The following is a 19,881-nucleotide window of genomic DNA, read 5'->3' as shown; positions in this document are numbered from 1 at the left end:
AGAGTTAGTAATTCCATCAGAGAGGTGTCAGAAATGTATTTATGGTTACGGAATTCAGTGGATTTTAGTCATTGTTTCCAAAGGATGTGCTACTAAGTTTAGGGGGTCAATAATTTTATCCAGTTTGTTTATGGAGTTCTGTGTAGACATTTGATTTGATTTATCCTCTGGTCACAGATTATATGATGTATTGAATTACATTAAGTAATGTAGTAATCTTTAAATAGAATTGATTCAAGGTCAGGGATCTTATCATTGTCTAAATAAGTGTTTTGGCCTCTCAGGTCTATCTTATCTCTGCGAGGGGAGTTGGTGCCATATTTGGTGCGTAAGCAGTTCACCAAGGCCTTGAGCTCCCGGAGGGATGAGGAGCACACAGATCAGAATCTGAACAGAAAAGATGCCAATGCATCCCTGGGTAAGCTTCCGTTTCCTAATGATGCTTAAGGGAATACATGGTTTGCTTTTTATTTTTTGCCCTTCCTGTAGAAGACTGGCTAAACATGTTAGTGGTGGCATAAGTTATGAGACATCTGATTTGTGTTTTTTGTTGTTTTATTTTCTGAGCAATGACTAGAACAGTCTTTTTTTATTTAATGTACAGTACTTTACATTTCCTCATTCGTTTTTCACATTACATTTAGTCCTTATCCATTTTTGTGGATTGTAATAGTACCTAGATATAGTTCAGGATGAAAATTGACTCTCAAGTTTTATGTTGTTGATGTACAAGGCATAAAGTATGCAGTCCTCCGGTTTGAGAAGGGGGACCTAGGGGGCCTCCCCCTAGATAACATAATTAAACCGTATCTGAAGACATAATGAGGATCAGTGATCAGCATTATCACTTATTAGCCTTGATCGACTTTTAAATCTGGATGAACCTTGGTAGTACACGGTTTGTGCAGTTAGAGGGATTCCTGAAAATCTAGAAAGTTTGAGGTGGAGCTTTTTGGCAGACATTGGCCATGTAACTACCAAACACCAAAGTAAGCACCTCATACCATCTGTGAAACATGATGGGGGTATTGTGATTTTGGGCAGGGGTCTTGTGATTGAACCTTTAAATTGACCCAAATATTTTTTTACTGTGTCAGTACTGAGTTTTTTGGTGTCACTGCGTGTGTTGTTTTAGAAAGTGCAGTTATTAAGCGTTCACAGTAATTTTGCGCACACATGCACTGCTCCACAGAGATCCTAAACTCCTCCAAAGACGAGGCCCTGCTACAGCTGGCCTGTGAGCGCTCATGTTGGAATGATCACCGCGGCGACATGAACGAGGCCTACCACGGCGGCCGGCTGCGCTGCTACGCACACATTATGGAGGATGGCATGTGTTACCGCGTCAATACACTCGCTGCGTATGTTGAAGCCAATCGCGTGGTGAGTGTTCAGGATCTGATCTTAACATTGTGAGACAGAAATATCTGTAGCATGGATATATAAGACCATTATAAGAAGTGTTCTGATTTGTGTGTCTCTCAGGCGCCCAAGCTTTTTGAAGAGCCTCCGGTCCATCCATCAGCTGTAATCTCTGAGCGCAGTCAAGTGAGTAGTCCTTAAGCAGTTTGTATTCTAGTGTGTATTTAAAGCAAAGAATGGAGTTACTCCTGGAGCAGCTATTGATGCTTCGAAAATGCGACTTTCAGTAAACGACATTTATTAAATAAATCTTTTTCCTGACACTTTTTTCAATATGCTGCTTGCAAGTAAATAGCTTCAACTCTTTGTGGAGTTTAAAACCGTGACAGCGATAGATCGCCTGAATCTAATAATACGCAACAGCAGTATGGTAATACTGGAGGCATTCTCATCTTTTGAAGGTTGGAGGTGATAGCATCATTGGTGCGTTTTGCCAGATAGCAGACAAAACATCCATCAAGCGTTCCACTATTGGTGCATCTACCACGATCAAGGAGAAGGTGAAAATAACCAATTCCATCATCATGAATGGCGTCACCATTGAAGAAGGGTAGGTGCTTTTCACTCTGCTTTACAGTCTATTTATTCTACCTTTTATTGCCAAATTTTCTGGAGCATTTACAATTTTTATTTGGAATTTCAATGGAATTTGCCATTGGAATTTCAAGTGATATTGCATTGCTGAATCCCAGAGCAAATAATTTTTTTGGTATTTCTGTTATTGCGTGCTGAGTTAAGAGATCTGGGAGGTAGCAGGACAGTACTGGGAGTGAGGTAGCAGTACAGTACAAGTGCATGTCCTTTGCTGTAGAGCCCGACCCACCAAGCTTGCAGCTGGATTCGTCCTTTGGTATATCCTTTGAGACCTGCAGTGACCCACAATCCTTAATGCGCCAAAAAAAATGAATAGCAATTGTAACAGCCTGGACAGATCATCTCATATGTTCATGACTGAGTCTAGACTTTGGCATGCAGTCAGAGTCTCAGGAAGCCAGGCAGCTTCCTGCAGGACATGCAAACATTCTGAGTGCTTAAGTGGCACGATTTTGGTTCTTCTCTCTCCGCATTACCATGCCTCTAGGTTTGAGACAGACCATGTAACCGTCCCACCAGCTCAGAGATGGGGAAGGGGGGTATCGGGGGGGCTGTGTGTCTGCTGTGTTTTATTGTGCTGAGAAAAAACAGAAACTTGTGTTGTCAAACGTCTAAAGGCGCTCGATGACCCTGAACAGGCCACCAATAGCAACAAACATTCACAAAAGGTGATGAATGTAGATGTAATGATTTCACAAAGAAACAAGTGCATCACCGTCCTGGTCACTCAGTAACTCCACAAACTGACCAAAACCAGCCCTGACTAAACATCTAAACCTAAACGTCTGCTTAAAGAGTTTTTCAAATCATGCTTTTTTTTCTTTTAAAATGATCCCCCCCCCCCTTTTTACTTTTTATGTAGTGAAAACAATTTCGATGTAAGCTGATTTAAGTAAATGATGGACTTGCTGGCTATTGAGAGATGTGGAGGATAACATGAATCCTCTGAACTACAAGTAGGAGTGAAATGAGTGCCTTGTGTCCAAATCCAAAAAGCTTTTTCTTTCCCCAGTGCAGTTTTCCCCCTTAAGCAACCGATTTCAGTGCCAGCACGGGGACCCTCATGTTCGAATTAGGGCTTGCGTGAAAGAGAGGGGTGAAAAGAAAGAAGAGAAAGGAACGGCAATTCTTTCAGAATGATAAAAAAATGTAAGAGGGGATTAGCAATGTTAAAGAAGGCCCTCACATTTCTGGGCCCTTTGTTTGCATGTCGGAGAGCTTGTTTACAGAGCGCCGGGGCTTTGGATTGTGTGTGTGTGTGTGTGTGTGTGTGTGTGTGTGTGTGTGTGTGTGTGTGTGTGTGTGTGTGTGTGTGTGTGTGTGTGTGTAGGGTAGAGTAGAGTGGGGGTTCACACTGAGGAACACACTGTCAGTAATTAGTGGTATTTCAGCACCGCTTCTTTGGTGGTCTCTCTCTGTTTAAATCTCCAATCCTTGTAATCTCCCATCAGTATCCACCCCCTACCTCTCTCGCTCTCTCTCTTTCTCTCTCTCTTCCTGTCTCTCTGAGTATTTCTCTCGCTCTCTCTTTCTCTCTCTTGCGCTCTCTCGCTCTCTCTAGTTCTCTCTCTACTGCACCTTCTGTCCTGTCTGTTTCTGTCTTTTTTCTCATCTAGCCTTTAACACTAGCCCCCTCCTCCCCCTTCTCACTCTTTTGTATCATTTACTTCTAAGCACCTGAGCAGAATACAAAGTTTCTGCGAACAACAGTGGTTACAGGACGCAGAGAGAAAACACACACGCACACACACACTGTTCACACAGGACTCTTCTTCTCTCACGCTGTAGCCTTTCTGAAGTGCTCTGTCTGTATCCTGTATTCCAGCCTTCTTGCAGTAACAGCTTAGTCCTGAAGGTGGATGGAGACACTAGATCCTTTTCCAATCACAGGAAACTGGACTTCAAAAAGTGACTGGTGCAGATGTTCCATTATACAGATATAAGACTGCTTGTTATATAGTAGTCACCAATACTGGTTATTTATTTGTTTATATTTGAAAAAATACAAATAGCATTCATTCAGAAGGTACAGTATTTTACAATACTGTTATCATTAAAACATCACCAAAACTCTCCTCATGGGAGTCTAGTTTTATTGTATAGTTAGCATCCAACACCTGGTTTGGTAAATGATGTGAAATCAGGTGAGGTGGTGATGGGACTGGCTAGGGGCATCCAGGAGAAAAAAGTTTTGTTCTTCAGACTAGCACACAAGATCTCAACTCCTTTCTTCAAAATGTGAAATTCCTGTTACTATTTACTGTAGTCGTGTTTTTCTACATCTGTTCTAATGTGATCTGATGTTTCTACAAGCAGAAGCTATTAGTTTTTTTTTTTAATGTGCTTAGATGCTCAAAACCTCAGAAGTAAAATTGGCCCCACTCTTTTCTGTTCTCACTTCTGCTCATTCTCTATCCTATACCAATGTTACTTTGGTGCTCGGAATTACTTTGGGAAAATTACCGGTAATGTTACTCTGGTAGCCTGAGTTCATTCCTGCAGCAGTGCAATCCTAAGTTCTGTTTTTTATGCGGTTTCTCTGAGTTCTTATTCCCATTCCGTAAAGGGTTATAATGTGGCTCTTGCTGTCTTCTAAGTTTCTCTTAGAGAGAAAAGTTTTGGTCCACACTCCTCTCTAGTCAGCTCTGCACTTGAGTCCAGACCACTCCCTGTTCCTAGGCAGTCCCTGTGGTGCATTGCAAAGCACACTGTGGTGTGGTGCCCCTCGGTCTTAGTTTGAATTCACCACAGAAAAGCCCTGTTACACAATACTTATAAAATGTACATTTTATCAGAATAAATTAAATGTGTTCCATGCTGAAGTCATGCTGTTTATTGTATTTAAAAATAAAGCTTATACATACGTTTTTAGAGTTGTATAAGTCAAGTATTAAGTGTCAAGTGTATTTCTGTATGAATGTGGCCATCATCAAACAAGACGTGAATACACACGTCATTTAAGGAAAGAAGACCCAAAGTTAGCCTTGGACAAATCATACTTCTATATATTTTGTCTTTCTTTCTGTTTAAATGTGGATATATCATACGCCCATCCCTAGTCGTCTGCAGAAAGGCTGATGTGGCTCTGGCTTGTTCTTGCTAATACAGCAGGCGTGGCTAACGGGAAGTGTGAAACACACTTTCCTCTTCATGTTCTGCTTCACCAACACTACACCAGAACAGGTTTTGACATTGCCGGAACATTCTCCACCAGCCGCGGCAGTTCTTATTTTTTAAAGCTGAGGGGATGGCACAGTGTGCGTCAGGACTCTGGTGTTGTTTTTAATATATATGCTAATGGTGGTGTAAGGAAAATAAAACAAACCTGTGGAAAACTGGCCTGTATCAGGTTTCCCCTAATGTGGGGGAGGGGAAGAAAGGACAAGACCCTCAGCTGTGCAATTAGTGCAAAGACATGAAAGCGGAGGGCTGGCGGTAAACCGTGTTTTCTGCGGCGGAGAGCAAGCAAGCGAGAGAAGAAGAAAGCCAGACTTGGCCCCAGCATCGCAAGTAAACATCAGCCTGAGCAAATACGGTTTTATGGTGCCAAAGTGATCCCAGCAAAATATTATTCTTTGTGTGGTGTAAACAGGGAGCAACTCAAAGCTGCGTGTGTGTTTGGCTGTGCAGGCGCGCAGGCCTGTGTATGTGTGTATGCACGCGTCAGAGCCCACGTGGTTCAAAGCCCACCACCCCATGAACACTGAACTGTCTCCAAACTGGCATCCACAAATATCCAGCATTGTGCTGATGTGTGCAGTATAGCGTTCCGGATGGCCTTAACAAAGTGAAGCAATGTTTAAGCTCGAACACATACACACAGATATTTCTTAAATCAATGCAGTTTTGTAGCAAAATGGTAGTTTCATAGGAGAACTTATAGGAAGCTCTTAACTTTAATGCACCTTCCCTATTCATCAGTATTTAAGGTCAGGTACTGAAATTGAATGATTGAACTGGCACTTGGAACTCCACAGTCCAATGCTGGAGGGCTTAATACCACTCTATCTGACACTTGGCAATGGGCATGGTGACCTCATACACTTTTCTTGCTGGCAAAGCTTTTCTATAGATATTACACAAGCTGTCTGTTCTCAGTGTGGCAACTTGTTACATAAATTGTTTAAGCATTTATTGTATAAGATACCACACACATTTCTGTACATCATATACAGTGGTAAGCATTTCTGTTACTGTAAATAGTTTTGAATAGTGTTCAGCAGTGAGGAGACCTTCTTAGCAACTGCCTAGCACTTTTTTTTCAAATGATGGGTTTCCACAAAGAAGAAGGCTAAATGAAAATAGCAAAGCAAAGTTTCCTTAATTTGTAATGAAATTAAGAAATAAAAAATAATTAAAAGGAACGGTCAAGTTGAGGTAATTTGACAGCAAAAGACTCTCACAAGGGGTCTGAGGATCTCATCTCGGTACTTAATGGCAGTCAGGCTACCTCTGGCGAGCACATGGAGGGCTGTGCGGCCCTCCAAAGAAATGCCACCCCACACCATTACTGACCTACTGCCAAACCGGTCTTGCTGAAGGATGTTGCAGGCGTCTCTAGACTCTGTCACGTCTGTCACATGTGCTCAGTGTGAACCTGCTTTCATCTGTGAAGAGCACAGGGCACCAGTGGCGAATTTGCCAATCCTGGTGTTCTCTCGCAAATGCCAAGCGTCCTGCACGGTGTTGGGCTGTGAGCACAACCCCCATCTGTGGATGTCGGGCCCTCATACCATCCTCATGGAGTTGGTTTCTAACTGTTTGTGCAGACACATGCACATTTGTGGCCTGCTGGAGGTCATTTTGCAAGGCTCTGGCAGAGCTCCTCCTGTTCCTCCTTGCCCAAAGGCGGAGGTAGCGGTCCTGCTGCTGGGTTGTTGCCCTCCTACGACCTCCTCCACGTCTCCTGATGTACTGGCCTGTCTCCTGGTAGCGCCTCCAGCCTCTGGACACTACACTGACAGACACAGCAAACCTTCTTGCCAAAGCTCGCATTGATGTGCCATCCTGGATGAGCTGCACTACCTGAGCCACTTGTGTGGGTTGTAGAGTCCGTCTCATGCTACCACGAGTGTGAAAGCACCACCAACGTTTAAAAGTGATCAAAACATCAGCCAGAAAGCATAGGTACTGAGAAGTGGTCTGTGGTCCCCACCTGCAGAACCACTCCTTTATTGAGTGTGTCTTGCTAATTGCCAATAATTTCCATCTGTTGTCTATTCCATTTGCGCAACAGCATGTGAAATTGATTGTCAATCAGTGTTGCTTCCTAAGTGGACAGTTTGATTTCACAGAAGTTTGATTTACTTGGAGTTATATTGTGTTGTTTAAGTGTTCCCTTTATTTTTTTGAGCAGTGTATATCTAGTTATATGATTGTGTGTGTGTGTGTATGATGCTGATGATTAGCTCTCTCTTCTGCTGCTCTGCAGGTGTAATATCCAAGGCAGTGTGATCTGTAACAACGCTGTGATCGGACGGGGCGCGGACATCAAGTACTGTCTGGTGGGGAGTGGCCAGCGCATTGAGGCAGAGGGTGAGTGTGTGTGTGTGCTGAGCCGCTGCGCTGTTTTGCAACAAACAAACACACACACACACACACACACACACACACAGAGGCTAAACCCTGCAGCCCCATCATATGCATATGAAGTCCCACCTTTTGTGTTTGTTTATGCATGCACTTGCACAGTCATGTCTGCCTTTCTCATCTTGTGGGTGTGTGTGTGTGTGTGTATATATATATATATATATATATATATATATATATATATATATATATATATATATATATATATAAATATATTTACATATAATGTGTGTGTGTGTGTGGGGCTTCCCTTTTTATCTGTTTTAATAGCGTATTAAAACCTAAGCTTGTGTGTACAATTGAGCTTTATTTTTTTTAATGTTTTTAATCCCTTCAGTCTTAGATCACACTGTGAGGTTTGGGTGGGTGTGTGCATGTGCGTGTTTGTGTGCGCATGTGTGTGTGTGGGGCTGGAGGCTGTTGTATTCCGGGTGGTCCGTGCTTGGTCTCTAACCTCGCCATCAATGACTGTGCCTAAGGCGGCCTTAAGATGTCCAGAGGCTGCCTGGGCTAATTGACTGAACAACAGGGTGTTGGTGCCTCAACAACCCCCCACACACACAAACACACGCACACATTTTTTTTTCCCTCTTTCACTCCCAAACTGCAACATCCCCCCCCTTCCTTTTCCATAGTCACTTGTGAGCTGGACCCGATTAGTCAGCCATAACCTCCAAAAAGACTGGGGCTTATTGAAGTGCTCCCAGAAATCCCAAATTACAAGCTAGACCCCTGTACTTCCCCCAAGCAGGGCGCGCGCACACATACGCACACACACACTCTCACTCTGCAAGCGACCACAGTTCAGACTTATCCCTGAGAAACCCCAAGCAGGGGTTAATGTAACCTATTATTAAAAAAAAAAAAAAGAAAGTAAAAAGCTTTGCTTATAATAACCACAGGGCACAACACCCACCCTCTGCAAAAACAACACAGGCAGAATAAGACATTTTAATTCAAAAGCAAGGAAACCAAATCATCAAAGCGCCAGATCACTAACTTTTTGAAAGTCTGAAATGTTCTGTCTGTCTTTTGATGTCTTGCTCCGGACTTGCTCTTTTCTGCTAGGTTAAGAATGCAGGTGCTAACATTTAATAATAGAAATTGAATGATTGAACATTTAAAAGGTCCTAAATATGACTGAAAGATTCAAAGACACTTTCATAGGTACCTGGTTAAGCTCAAATTACTAAATGGAAAGAAAATACAGTAAGATGTAAGATAAATCTGTTGTGATAGCTTGTCTGTTGCAATGATGATAATGCATAGTTTAGATTCAACTACTGGTTTCTGTTACAAAGCCTCATGACCATGCCTCATTCTGTGTTTTCTTTAAGAATGTAATGGTAAGTCCTAAGTGAAGGGCTATTCACGGTTTGTAATTTTGGTTGTCTTTTTTTAATACCCTGATTAATCAGTATAATTTTATTAATAAATAATAAGTAGATTACTAAATTACTACTATAATCAATAGTGACATCCTTAAAAGAGACCCAAGCATGCAACAGCAGTCCACTAAATGTTTCAAGATTTGTATGCTGCTTTTCCAAATGTTTTTAATAAACAAGCATGTTTTCCTAATGAGGTTTGAGCGGAAATGATTGCTCTTTGCAAAAACTGCAGTACCGGAGGAACCACTGACGAAAGAACTAGCTTAGGAATAATACTAAACTCATTTTTGTCCCCCCTTGTTTTGACATCGGCACTCATCGGCACTCAATCCTTTCCGCTGTTTAATCCACCTTCAGGCCAAAAGAGTTTCAATATGTACTTCCAACAATAGTTTGGAAAAGGAATCTTCCTACCAAGAAAGACATGTGATGAACATGCCTAGTGATATGAAATATTCCCAACGTATTAGCCAAAAGCTCTTTGTTGATATTTTAATTTATCTGAGAAGTACAAGTAAAAAAAACTCTAATTACAGGAAATCACAGGCTAGATTTCATGAAATGTTTGACTGGTGGTGTGGTATTGTTTATTACACATACACTTGGCTGTTAAAAAAAAAAAAAAAAAAAAAGCCAGCTGTGGATTCCTTCTGTGAGGTGGTTTTGCACTCAGCAGTGGTGCCTTCACTGTTAACAGTACCACTAAGCTAATCACACTAGTAAGCCTTTTTAACTAGCTGTTGAGTGATTGGAGCACTCTAGAAGCCTATAGAATGTATAGCAGCTCTACTAAGGTGGTCCCATGCAGTCAGTGTCCATCAGCTTCACACTTAAACCTGACCACTCGCCCACACACACATGCACTCTCCATGCTATTTCTGTGCTATTTGCCCTTAGACGCCTGTTAGCATGCGTTAGCTGTAGCGCAGCAATAGGCATCCCATAAAGTGTCTCAGCAGAAGTTTTGCTCCATGAGGCCCTTTATATGGCTGAACTCGCTGGGGTATGGCTGGTAAATGCATTACAGTTGATTTCCCGGTCAGGCCTAAAGTTTAAAGTGTATGTGTGTGTGTATACACCGATCAGCCATAACATTAGCACCTCATTGCGTCATATTGAGTAGATCTACCGTGTGCCACCAGAACAGATCTGAGCATTCAAGGCATGGACTCTACAAAACCTCTAAAGATGTCCTGTGATATCTGGCACTAAGCCATTAGCAGCAGATACTTTAAGTCCTGTAAGTTGTGAGGTAGGGCCTCCATGGATTGCATCAATGAGCCTTAGATGCCCATGACCCTGTTGCCGGGTTTCACGCCTGACACGCCATGTGTCAGATTCTTATGCTTGCCAATTTTTCCTGCTTTTATCACCTTCAATGGCTCATTAAAGTATTAAACTATGTATGTGAGACATATTAATGTATGTAGGTAGCTACATATATATAGTCATGTGAGAAAATGGACACCCCGTAAAACCTTTTTTTTAACATAAACATGGGGACATTTGATCTTAATTTAAACAATATTGAGAGATGAAGATGATCTGGATTTTGGAAGAGGCACCTCCTGAAGCCTTTAGAAAGAAGGTTGTAGGGATGCTGTAACAATGTAGGGTTGTAGGGACGCAGAACAAATGGAAATTGGCCATTCCACTCTTCGCAGAATAACATCTTGGTATTTTCAGTCCAAGAGCAGACCCAAAGATGCATAAAGAAGTCTTCAACAATCCTAAAATGTCATCATAGGACTATAGCTCATGCCACGGTTTATGTTAAAGTACATGCATCTAACATCAGAAAGAGACAGTACAAGTTTGAAAAATACAAATCTGTGTGTAAGAGCACCTGCTGTCTGGTGTCGGATCCCCACAGGTGGTCCTGAGGCTGATGACACACACTGTCAAAACTCTCTTGTTCCACCATGTTTCCCTTTGTCTGTCTGTGTCTTTCTTTCTCTCTCTCTCTCTCTCTCTCCCCCCTTATTCTCTTCTCTCTCCCTCAGACTTGGCCGCCCTCCATTATCCTGCTGCGGCACGCTCTATTTGTCTTCCCCTAAACGCAGAGCGCAAAAGCTGCTCCTTTGCGCAGATTCCTTCTCACTAAAATATGTCTTTATACGCAACATTAATCTACTTCTCCAAGGTTTGGCTTGGAGTCTCCACGTTTCTCAGCAGAAGGATATAGGCCTTCCTGCGTATCCGTCTGCCCGGCTGACATCGTATTTATAAATAGTGGCCTCTGCTATCGGGCCAGGTCCATTTTCCTCGTCAATAAGAGAAGGAACAACAGTATGCAGCTGAGATAAACTTTACAGCAGTGTATGTAGACTTCCAAAGACATGTTTTCCCATCTCTGATTGAAAACACAGGGAAAGCATGCTAGCGTCAACATTTCAGATTGCTTCATTGAGTGACCCTGAAAAGCAAGCTGCTTTTTCTAACCAGTATTTGCCTGAATGCGCTTGACTACAAAGTGAATATCGCCTTGAGCTAGGCAGCACCGCTGGACGATCTCTTTGCAATCCACAGACAACTACAAACACTGCGCTGAAAGTCATGCCTTTAATTCACCCGTGTTGACATTTCCATGTCAGTAAAGTACGTGCATCAAGGTACACAGTTATCAATAAGTAAACTGGAAAACCCTCTTGATTCTAAACACATTGACTTGATTGAATCCAACGAATTATGTCTTTTTTAACATAATGTTTGTGACGAATCCACACTCCAGCATCAGATATGTGCCTGGCAGCCCCCATCCCAGAATGCACACATCATCTCCCTAAGACACGGCCAAGCGCCTGCCAGCTCTTTCTTTTTTCTAAGCGTTCCTTTTCTTTTCTTGCAGCTGAAAGAACCAATGATGTCATTGTTGGATCAGATCAGCTCATGGAGATCTAGAACCTGTGGGGGGTGGAGACTGCTCACAAACCTGATCAAACTGCCACCAAAACCAGATGGACACCTTCCTGAAGTTGATCTTTTTTTATATATATAACTGAATGTGTCCAAATAAACATGAATTTATTTATCTCAATTGTCAGTTTTATCGTTATTTCATAGCTCTTTCTCCCTGGAGTCGTGGATTTTTGGGTTGGTTTCTGATACAAACTTAAATTGAATTAATTTATTTATGCTCACTGTATGCCATTTAGTGTGTTAAATTACATCCTACATGTATTTGATCAACCAGGATGTGTTTGGTGTCCAAAATATGCATCTTTAGTGTTGCACTAAATACTGTTGATACTAGATTTCCAACAGGTGCTGGAAGTCAATAACTAGGCAAGTGTGTGTTTTTGGATTTTGGCATGCAATATATTAAACTATAGGAAACTTCATCATTGCACTACAGTTGTATGAGTAGTGTCCATGATTTGGTCTAGGTATGCTCTTCTGGTGCTCTTGGTTACAGCATGATGACTACCCAGTGCTGCTTGGAGGTACTTTCAGGACGCTTGTTGGAGGTGGTCTTTAAAACACTAATTGTTGGTGGTAGAGCTGGTGGTATTTGACCAGTGTGGCTCTCAGTGGCCCTCTGCGTGACCACCATGAGTGAGACTGCATGCCCTGCTGTCAGAAGAAACAGATAACCACAATAGGGTTAACTTTATTTGTACACAAAGAGGCGGAGCAACGGACCACCCAGAGAGATCCTAACAACTACTAGTCTCTCATTCATCCACCCCCCCCCCCCCCACTCTGAACATACTAGAAAGGAATAGGCTTAAAGATTTTTTTCCTCTGCTTGCTGTCAGAGATTTATGACATTCCATTGCTCGTTCATCTCCTAAATTATAGGCCTGAAGTTGGTTCTTGGAGTCTGGAAGGACGCAGTGCCTCCGGAAGCTGTTCTGACTGATTTCTCACTTTTCGCTGCTTACACGGCCAAATCTGAGCCGTTTAGTGTCACCAGTAAAAGGCTCATGAGCTCTTTGTCTTCCCGGCCCTCGCCTCCCCATCCTTCAAGGCCTTTGTTTTTGGACATGCTGAAGTAATTACCCACGACATCTCTCCTTTTCCCCTGACTTTCTACTGACGCTCTCCTAAATCCATAAACTAATAGGAGTATTTATGAGCATATTGCCGTGCCTTTCGTCCTCCCTTTTCAATCCCTCCAGGCTGGGCTTTTTCCAATGCAGTGTCTTCAACAGTTCATCAGCCTTGCTTTCGAAAATCAGCTTAGATAAATGGGCCAATTTGTTGTCTCAGGAGAGCCGGATCATTGGCCCTAAGGGCCATGACACGCTGACTCAACCATTATGTATTTGTTATTCATTTTTTCGCATATTACACCTTTAGGTTGAATGGGATCTTTACATATTTGGCAGCAGTTAGTTGTTTGTTGTGCCAGTGTGCTTCTTTCTTGCAGTAATTATACTAACCCGAATTAGTGGACGAAATTAAGATATCACTATCGAACCCTTAGGTCCATGGCCTCTTCCTAACGCCTTGTCCCATTAACAGCTAACGTGCTCCATGTGTTGTTTTCTTGTTTGTGCGCTGGCTAATGGGAAGTTGTGCCCTCTGCCCCTCTCCCTGCTGGACCTCCAGGCAGAGGGAGGTCGGTTGAGTGAGAAAGGTCTGTGTATTTAGATAGAGCGTCCTCAAGCAGGGAGTCCTGCGGCTATTGAGCTCCGTAGTTTCGTCCGAGCTGTGCTCAGTGTCAGTCCCCACCCTCCGGGCCCAACGTGACAGATGCTTGTGTTTTCCAGGGCTTGAGTTCAGATGTCAGCCGGCAGCTCATATATCAGGCCTGGCTCTTTGCCTCTGGGGAGCTTCTAGACCAGGATGACAGAGAAAAGGTGAAGGGATGGACCCTCTAAAATAAAGCCACTTTCATGTTCCCATATTTTTTAGTATCAATCAAGTCAAATATTGATTGGTACTTGACTGTGCTGCCTGTAGGGCCGTACAAACAGTGACCACTATTCGATCTAATTATTTGACCTATATTGCAAATTATGTTTATTATAAAAATATAAGTGTTACTTTCAGCTCAACATAAATAGTATAACACCGGGTTTCTCACTTTTAATAACTTCTGCAGTCGCAGAATTATTAAACCCTTTCATGTCATGTGTCTTTAGTACTTAGCAAAGCACCCTTTTGCTGTTATGACCGGCTGCAAACATGATGCTTCTTGCATCATGGGCAACGGCCTCCAGTTACCCATATTTTGGGTTTGCTGCTGCAACCGGCTTCTTCAAATCCCAATTTTTTAGATGTTCCTGCCAGACAACTGTGACAGCCACTCCAGAACCTTCCAGGACTATTTCTGAAATCAAGCCTTGGTGGACTCTGAGGTATGCTCAGGGATAATAGTACACACCACTGATCCACAGGCCTGAAAGCTTTCATTTGTTGCTTATTTTCAGAATCTGATTAAGAATGAAGCTTGGCATGACAATGACTCAGTGGTCCTTTAGGACTGGTTTACTTCCTCTGGCACTGTAAACCTGCAGTGTGTGGAGGATAAGATTGATTAAATCAAAAGTATCAGAAAATCCTAGGAGAAAATGTCATGCCTTCTCAGAGAAAACTTGTACTCCATTGGACCTTCCAAAAGGACAATTATCCCAAGCATACCCATAAAGTCCAGCAAGGCTGTATTTCAAAAGTAGTCCTTGACTCTGGAGTGGCCATCACAGCCTCCTGACTTGAACCCCATAGACAATCTTTTGTGGGATTTGAAGGTGGTTGCAACATGCAAACCTACTAAGGTAGGCCATTGCCCATGAGGCTGCCAGAAGCTGGTCTCTGACTATGCATCATGTTTGCAGCAGGTCATAACAGCAAAAGGGTGTTCTACTTGTCATGAAGGGGTTGAATAATTCAAAATATGTAAAGTGTAAAGGAGAAGACTAAAAAGGGGTGACTGAACATCAGCACACCTATACCATAAATGCTGTTTAATATAGAGGCTTGGAAAGTCTGGGCTCGTCAGAATCCCCTACTTGTGAATAAATAAATATGTAGTAAATACAACATTGTGGTGGCATTCTTGTGTGCTTGTTTTGTAAAACAATAATGAAATTTAGTTGTTAGTTTGAAGACACTAGTGTTTTGTCCAACAGCAACAATATATGACACTGTACACTGGTTACGTTATTGAATTATGTACAAACCGGATTCCAAAAAAGTTGGGACACTAAACAAATTGTGAACAAAAACTGAATGCAATGATGTGGAGATGGCAAATGTCAATATTTTATTCGTAATAGAACATAGATGACAGATCAAAAGTTTAATCTGAGTAAATGTAACATTTTAAAGGAGAAATATGTTGATTCAAAATTTCATGGCATCTACAAATCCCAAAAAAGTTGGGACAAGTAGCAATAAGTGGCTGGAAAAAGGAAATTGAGCATATAACAAACAGCGGGAAGACCAATTAACACTAATTAGGTCAATTGACAACATGATTGGGTATAAAAAGAGCGTGTCTCAGTGTCTCTCTGAAGCCAAGATGGTAAGAGGATCACCAATTCCACCATTGTTGCGCAGAAAAATAGTGCAGCAATACCAGAATGGTGTTACCCAGCGTAAAATAGCAAAGACTTTTAAGTTATCATCATCAACTGTGCTTAACATCATCAAAAGATTCAGAGAATCTGGAATAATCGCTGTGCGTAAGGGTCAAGGCCGTAAAACTCTACTGGATGCTTGTGATCCCTGGGCCCTTAAACGTCACTGCACCTCAAACAGAAATGCCACTGTCAAGGACATAACAGAATGGGCTCAGGAATACTTCCAGAAATCATTGTCAGTGAACAGAATCCACCGTGCCATCCGCCGTTGCCAGCTGAAACTCTACAGTGCAAAGAGGATGCCATTTCTAAGCAAGCTCCACAAGCTCAGACGTTTGCACTGGGCAGGGGTCTTTTAAAATGGAGTGTGGCAAAATGGAAGACTGTTCTGTGGTCAGATGAGTCACGATTTGAAGTTCTTTATGGAACACTGGGACGCCATGTCATCCGGACCAGAGAGGACAAGGATAACCCAAGTTGTTATCAACGCTCCGTTCAGAAGCCTGCATCACTGATGGTATGGGGTTGCATGAGTGCTTGTGGCATGGGCAGCTTGCATGTCTGGAAAGGCACCATTAATGCAGAGAACTATGTTCAGGTTCTAGAACAACATATGCTCCCATCTAGACGTCATCTCTTTCAGGGAAGACCCTGCATTTTTCAACAAGATAATGCCAGACCACATTCTGCAGCAATCACAACATCATGGCTATGTAGGAGAAGGATCCGGGTACTGAAATGGCCAGCCTGCAGTCCAGATCTTTCACCTATAGAGAACATTTGGCGCATCATAAAGAGGAAGGTGCGATAAAGAAGGCCCAAGATGATTGAACAGTTAGAGGCCTGTATTAGACATGAATGGGAGAGCATTCCTATTGCTAAACTTGAGAAACTAGTCTCCTCGGTACCCAGACGTCTGTTGAGTGTTGTAAGAAGAAGGGGGGATGCCACACAGTGGTAAAAATGGCCTTGGGATTTGTTGACGCCATGAAATTTTGAATCAACATATTTCTCCTTTAAAATGTTACATTTACTCAGCTTAAACTTTTGATCTGTCATCTACGTTCTATTACGAATAAAACATTGACATTTGCCATCTCCACGTCATTGCATTCGGTTTTTATTCACAATTTGTTTAGTGTCCCAACTTTTTTGGAATCCGGTTTGTACAGCATCTATCCATATTTTGGCTTGCATCATATAAATATGCTGCTTGGCCAAAAAAAAGGTCATCACCTGGATTTAACTAAGCAAATAGGTAAGACCCTCCCGTTGAATGATTACTGCATGGGTGATTATGTTTCAGCTGGCAAGATATTTAACTCTGCATCAAGCTGAGAAAACCTCTACGGAGATTCCTGAAACTACTAAAATCAGGTTAAAAACTGTCTAAGGCATTATTAAAAGGTGAAAGGATAGCGGGGAAAAAGGTGGTCGGAAAAAAATCTTGAATGACTGTAATCGGCAATCACTTAAACGTTTGGTGAAATCAAGTCGTAGAAAAACAACAGCAGAACACTGGGATATGTTTAATAGTGAAAGGATGATCATTTCCACACGCGCAATCTGCAAGGGGACTCATGGCTTCAATTTGCTAGGGAGTAAAAGGATTGGACTGTGGAGCAATAGAAGAAGGTCATGTGCTCTGATGAGTCCAGATTTACCCTGTTCCAGAGTGAGGGGCGCATCAGGGAAGAGAGACGGCTGAAGTGATTCACCCATCATGCCTAGTGCCTACCTTACAAGAGGTCAGCTGACTACCTTAATATACTGAACGATCAGGTTATTCCATCAATGGATTTTTTCTTCCCTGAAGGCACGGGCATATTCCAAGATGACAATGGTGGGATTCACTGGGCTTATATAGTGAATAAGTGAAAGACCTGAGAAAATCTCTGTGGTTTAAAAAACACCTCAAGAATAACCTCATGATGTGGACTTTTTGGCAGGACTTTTTTTATCCAGAAAAAAATCAAGAAAATTCTTTATAAATTATCTATATTAACTATATTGGTAATATTAACCAATGAAATGACATTTGAAATGCACTTATTTCTATTATGTATTTATTTTCATTATGTACTTATTGTAGAATCTACACAATATACTGGATGTCATTCTCAGCCACCATCTAGACAAAGTTTTACCCTGAACGGAAAGCTAGTTACATTGCTCATTTTTGGCTTATCAGCCATTTTTGCAAATATGTATTCCATTGTATCTAAAGCTCTGAACATTTATTAACATGTAATTCTGCTATACATCTAAGTTAATATTAACATATATATACCTGATGTGAATATAAGCCCCATACTTTAGCCCCTGATTAAAAGGGTGATAGGAAATGACAAATAGTACTTCTCTAAATGTTGTAACTAATGCATCTACATGCATATAACAAATTCCATATAAAGTCCTATAAAACATATTTGAAATATGAACTATAGAAGATGTAGGCGCATAGCAAAGGCCTTCAGCTCCTCGTGCTCTTAGAGCAGATGTAATAGGCCGATGGCAAAGGGGTGTGAATGTCAGTTAAGTGCTGTAAGTGCAGTAGCACTTATGAAAGCTTTAGGCGATGTAAATCACCCAGAGTGTCATGTAAATATGAATATGGAATGGGTCCAGATAGCTTTGCCACCAGCCTGAGAAAGAGATGCCACAGTGCTGAAAGGGGGGGATGGCCTGATGGACCAAATGACAGTGGTCAGCGCCTTTGCTGTGAGAGACCCTGTGTGGTGTAGGGTTTTCTAGGGTGGGTGGTGTATATGTGTGTGTGTGGTTAAAGGGGGGGGGGTGTTGGGGTGGAGCGACTGGATGCTAGGCTCCAGGACTGAGCGTGCTGCAGGGTGTGAGACTGCCCGGGCCACCCAAGTTGCAGAAAACCTGCGTGTTTGCGGCTGACCCCTGCACATTAACAGAACACTTCCTCAATTTGTCTTCTGTGTTCTCGAGGCCCAAACGAATTTCCTCTCTTTCTCGGCTGCCTTTTCAGACGGTGGTTCCCCCCACAAGCCTTCCTTCTTCAAAACACCCTTCACGCCCACCTCCAGCACGCACACACTTAACAATTCGTACTTTCTTATGGCCAGACAAAGACAGTACGCAGGCTGTGTGGCCTGTAAAGGCGTATAACCTCAAAGACATGCTCGGCTTTGAAATGAACACACAGGCCAAAGCACAATGGTCCCTAATGCACAAACACTGTTTAAGCTGCTGTTCAGTTCGTGCGACTGCTGCTGTGAACGCCCTCTGTTTACTAATGTAGCATGTAAATACAAAGCGCTTCATATTTCTTATATATTTGCATGGTTCTATTGTTGCGTTTATATAAAACATTCGATTTTTGTTTTCTCACCATGGATCAGTAAACTAATATGTAAAATATTTGGTATATGAACATGCCTTACAGTTAAAATTCTCAGAGATGCAATGTGATGTCGTGCCTATAACCATATATTTGTTGGACAAAAAGCTATGTCATCTTCATTTTTGCCATTTTGACATAATCTGAATCTGGCAGTTGTTCTTAACATTGTGACCGAGTTTCATGATGACCATAAAAAAAATTCCTTTAAATCCTTTAAAGTAAGATTTTATGAAGTTTAAGTTGGAGACTTGGAGACCTATGAAGTTGCCCTGTTGGAGATACAAGGTTTTGCTGTGGTGTTGTATTTAAATTATATCAAAAGATGGAAATATAGCACCTTTCAAAAGTTTGGGATCACTTGCTATATTAGGAATTGTACATTAATAACGTCTGAATCCAAATATTACAGACTTTTTACCATTTAGATTTTTTACTCAATGTTGCAAGAATCCTTTGAACAAGAAGTAGGTGAGTGATAAATGTAATACTGTAACTATCTATTTCCAAACATTCCATACCATTCATCATTCTGGGCACATCCAAAATGTATTCATTTTAAATGACATCTTCGTAGTGTCCTACCGATCATTTGAGGCCTGTGGAAATGAACACTTGTGTGCAACATAATTGATTATATTGTTAAACATATGAATCCCAGGCTTCTAAACATCCCTGTAACTGATCTGGAAGTGTTAATGGTTGTACTTCTATTTACTGAGTCAGATGCAGAATCAGTGAAACAGTACAACGTCTTTTCGAGCTTTTTTTCCATGTGAGACATTTCTGTTACCTGTTGAAGTACGAGAACATTGTCATGAATTTTACTGTTTAAAATAAAATGTGGGCTCGTAAATGATATATCAATGTCTGCTGAAGCGGCACCACTTTTGTGCTGGCTATAATGTAATTCAAGATCACTATCATTACATTTTGCATTACGGTTTTAAATGACCACTTTGGAATATCCAGTACTTTCCAATTCTTT

The 19,881-nt window shown here is 41.8% G+C and overlaps 1 protein-coding gene across 1 annotated transcript in view; it reads left to right on the top strand.

Moving 5' to 3' along the window:
- eif2b3 (eukaryotic translation initiation factor 2B, subunit 3 gamma) overlaps positions 1 to 12,027 on the top strand; it is a 36,493-nt gene extending 24,466 nt beyond the window's left edge. The window contains exons 7-12 of the mRNA XM_072688234.1: positions 285 to 418; positions 1,193 to 1,383; positions 1,486 to 1,548; positions 1,824 to 1,972; positions 7,448 to 7,551; positions 11,845 to 12,027. Of these exons, the coding sequence (XP_072544335.1) occupies positions 285 to 418; positions 1,193 to 1,383; positions 1,486 to 1,548; positions 1,824 to 1,972; positions 7,448 to 7,551; positions 11,845 to 11,897 (694 nt within the window). The 3' untranslated portion in view covers positions 11,898 to 12,027. The remainder of the gene's footprint in view (positions 1 to 284; positions 419 to 1,192; positions 1,384 to 1,485; positions 1,549 to 1,823; positions 1,973 to 7,447; positions 7,552 to 11,844) is intronic.
- The last annotated feature ends 7,854 nt before the right edge of the window (positions 12,028 to 19,881 follow it).

The sequence above is a fragment of the Salminus brasiliensis genome, chromosome 9, assembly GCF_030463535.1.
Source record: "Salminus brasiliensis chromosome 9, fSalBra1.hap2, whole genome shotgun sequence".
Classification (NCBI taxonomy): domain Eukaryota; kingdom Metazoa; phylum Chordata; class Actinopteri; order Characiformes; family Bryconidae; genus Salminus; species Salminus brasiliensis.
This window is presented reverse-complemented; position numbering and strand designations above follow the sequence as displayed.